General features: G+C 38.8%; 1 protein-coding gene across 2 annotated transcripts in view; it reads left to right on the top strand.

The window, feature by feature from the left end:
• SEC24A (SEC24 homolog A, COPII component) overlaps positions 1 to 3,801 on the top strand; it is a 94,371-nt gene that overhangs the window by 51,964 nt on the left and 38,606 nt on the right. For both annotated transcript variants that reach the window (XM_006166853.3, XM_014583579.2), the window contains exon 10: positions 1,383 to 1,495. In XM_006166853.3, coding sequence (XP_006166915.1) covers positions 1,383 to 1,495 — 113 coding nt within the window. The remainder of the gene's footprint in view (positions 1 to 1,382; positions 1,496 to 3,801) is intronic.

Genomic DNA, 3,801 nt, shown 5'->3' with positions numbered 1-3,801 from the left:
GGACACACACACACACACACACACACACACACACACACACACGGACCCAGCATGAGTTTAAGCCACTGCATCCGGGACTCAAACCACGGTCGACTACATGGGAGTCCAGTGACAGCCAGTACGCCAACTGCTGGTCCCAATGTGTGCAAAAATATTTAATAGTTAGCATACTACATGCCCAGTTCTGATTATAGTTGTTTGGATTTTAAATAATTATTTATTATTATTATTTTGTTTAATTTGCTATGGGCCATGCATGCTCACCAGAGAGAGAGAGAGACAAGGAAAGTAAGAAAACAAGCTGGGTTCAGGACTTGAACTGTGGCTGGCCATATGGGAATCCAGTGCCTTTAACCACCATACCACCTGCTGGCCCCTTTTTGGTTTTTGTTTTTCTTTTAAATTTGCTATAGGGCACTGTTGACAGAGAGAGAGGAAAGTGAAATAATACCCTCCTCATGGGGGATGGCACATTGCAGTCCTTTCTCCTCCATTCTCCTCTCAGGATTTTGGGCACGCACGTGCAGATGCCCAGTGCTTTTTTTTCAAGCTGCCAGGTCCAAGTTTCAAACTGCACAGTTGACTGTGTGGTAACCAGCTGCCTTAACCACCATGTCACCAGCTGGCCCTTTTTAAATGTTTTTTACCAAACTGGAAACAAGTCTTTGATTTTGAAAGTTGAAATTACAGTTTTACCTTTTTTTTGAAATTTGGCTACAATGTATTAAATAACCAGCTGAGGCTAACTTGATCTGTCATTTTCAGAACTATATTTTCTCTAATCTAGGAAATATAACACACATATAGAAACGTGAATAATAATTGACTTTTAACTAAATAATTATATCATAAAAATACTGCCAGAGTTGTTCTTACCACGTTTCTTCCCATCCCTTTCCTAGAGAGAACACTCTTTTTTTTTTTTTGGAGAGGTTTTTTCGCTATAGGGCGCGTGCGCTCGCCAGACAGACAGAGAGAGACATAGAGACAGAAAGCGAGAAATCACCCCCCAGGGGGGGTGGTCACGCCGCAGTCCCTTCTCCTCCATTCTCCTCTCGGGATCTTGGGCACGTACGCACACGCGCCCGGCGTGAGTTTTAAGCCACCGGGTCCGGGACGTGAACCACGGTCGACTACGTGGGAGTCCAGCAACATAGCCATTACGCTAACTGCTGGTTCCCAACACTCTTGAATTATGGCAATCAGACTCATTTTTCTTTTAATCATGAATCTTAAACAATATAGTACAGCTTAACTTGTTTACTTCAGCTTCCACTCAGTCTGTAAATGTTTATTTTATTGTTTTGCTGTATGTGGACCCAGCAAATAAGTTTAAATTTAATCCTGTTAAATGTATTTAACAAGATCTTTTTTCCCTTCAGTTACGACCGCCTCAGCCTCCAGTGTACCTCTTTGTTTTTGATGTCTCTCACAATGCAGTTGAAACTGGATACTTGAATTCAGTTTGCCAGAGTTTATTAGACAATCTGGATTTGTAAGTGTCTCAATTGAGCTTAAGTCTTAACAGTGTTTGTACAATAAACAAGTACTTTCAAAATAAACAAAAGCTATGTAATTATGTTCTGAAAGCCCACTTAGATCCATTGCTAACTTAGGTCTCGCCTTCTAATAGAAATATTATTTTCAAACTTAGTAAGTAGGAAGAATAATGTAATGAACTTCCAGGTATACATCCCTGTCACTAGCATTCTACTCTTCTTGCTTCATCTAATCTTCCTCCTTTATTCACTTTATTTCGCTCTTGAATATTTCAAAGGAAATCTCAGCCAACTCTCTTAGAAGTATTTACCTGTAATACTTGTTACACTCGACTTTCAACTCTATAGACAATACTAGTATCACACCAAGTAAAACTAGCAATGATTCTGTAGTATGGTCTACCCAGTTCATTCGTTGTTTCTACCTGTTCTCAAAGATGTCTTTTTACTGTAGATTTGTTGGAATAAGAATCCAAACTGTGTACACTTGCATTTGTTTATCATGTCTCTTAAACTAATTCTATTTTGAATAGTTCTTAAATATTTCATGTAAACCGTAAAAGCAAGTGTGACCTTCCATTGTAACGAAGTATAGTACTCATGTGTGGTATGGCAGAGTATGAAACCCTCATCACAAAGGGCATCCTTGTTTCTGCCAGCATTTGTATTTTTCATGTTGTAGATTACGTATGATGAGATACCTCTCTGTCTTATCCTAGCATGAACAGCAGGAGTGAAAATCAATTTGTCTTTCTGCTTATGTAACTGTAGTTCCATATATTTGCACTTCTTAAAACAGATACTTTTATTTCTTTGTTCTTAAATATTGGGTCATCAGAAGAGTCACAACATATTTTTCTGTGGAAAAATGCACCATGACTTTTCTGACAACCCAGTAAATATATTAAACAATATAGGAGGAGATTTGGGCCACATTTTTAAAGAGATGCACTATCTAAATTTATATTATATTTTAGAGTCGGTGTAGTTTTATAGAAGCATTCTTTTTTTAAAAAAAAGAATTATTTCATTGTATTTATTAATTCTTTTATTTTAAAGGATTATTTTATTTAACTTTATTTATTTATATTTATTTATATTTTAATTTGACCAGAGAGTGACAGAGAGAGAGAGGGGAATGTGGGAAAGCAAGCTGCCAGATCCAGGACTCAAACTGTAGTCAGCCATGTGGTAGTCCAGCACCCTTAACCACACCATCTGCCAGCTCCCTATTCATTTATTTTGATTTGACCAGAGAGAGGAAAAGTGCGAAAGCAAGCCACCAGGTCTGGGATTCAAACTGTGGTTGGCCTTGTGGGAGTGTCTAACACCTTAACCACCATGCCTGCTGGCCCCTACAAGCATTCTTTATAAAATAACAAGATTATCTGCAAAGTTTTATATATAATTTGCGATATTTTTTACATACTAGAAGTTGAGTATCTCTTATCCAAAAATGCTTGGTAACACAAGTGTTTTGAACCTTGTTTTATTTTTAAATTTTGGAATATTTGTATATACATTAATAAGATACCTTGGGAATGGAACCCAAGTATGACCATAAAATGGATCTGTTTCATAAATGCCTTATACTCGTGGCCTGAAGATGATTTTGTATGATATTTTTATATTGTAGCATTTTTATTTATCTATTTCTGTTTAGAGAGATTTCTTGCTACAGGGTATGTACACTTGCCAGACAGAGATACAGAAAGTGAGAAATCACCCCCCAGGGGGGACGGCCATGCTGCAACCCCTTTTGCCTTGGGGCGGGCACCACCACGCCCTGCTGCAGCCCCTTTTCTTCCATTCTCCTGTTAGGATCTTGGCCCCACGCACATGTGCCCAGCATGAGTTTTATTCTTTTGTTTTTGTTTTGTTTTGTTTTTGCTATATGGTGCGTGTGCTCACCAGAAAGACACAGACAGAAAGTGAGAAATCACCCCCCAGGGGGGACGGCCATGCTGCAACCTCTTTTGCCATAGGGCGGGCACCACCACGCCCTGCTGCAGCCCCTTTTCTTCCATTCTCCTGTTAGGATCTTGGCCCCACGCACATGTGCCCAGCATGAGTTTTAAGCCACTGGGTCCAGGACTCAAACTGTAGTCAACTACATGGGAGTCCAGCAACATAATCCTTATGTCATCTGCTGGTTTCTATAATGTAGCATTTTGATTGTAACCTATCACATGAAGTCAATATGTAGAATTTTCCACATGTGGTATGTCAGTGTTCAAGAAGTTCAGAATTTGGAGCATTTCAAATTTGGGGTTTTCTTTTTATTATTTATATATGTATATAT

This window comes from Tupaia chinensis, unplaced genomic scaffold (genome assembly GCF_000334495.1).
Source record: "Tupaia chinensis unplaced genomic scaffold, TupChi_1.0 Scaffold144346_1, whole genome shotgun sequence".
Taxonomy (NCBI): domain Eukaryota; kingdom Metazoa; phylum Chordata; class Mammalia; order Scandentia; family Tupaiidae; genus Tupaia; species Tupaia belangeri.
This window is presented reverse-complemented; position numbering and strand designations above follow the sequence as displayed.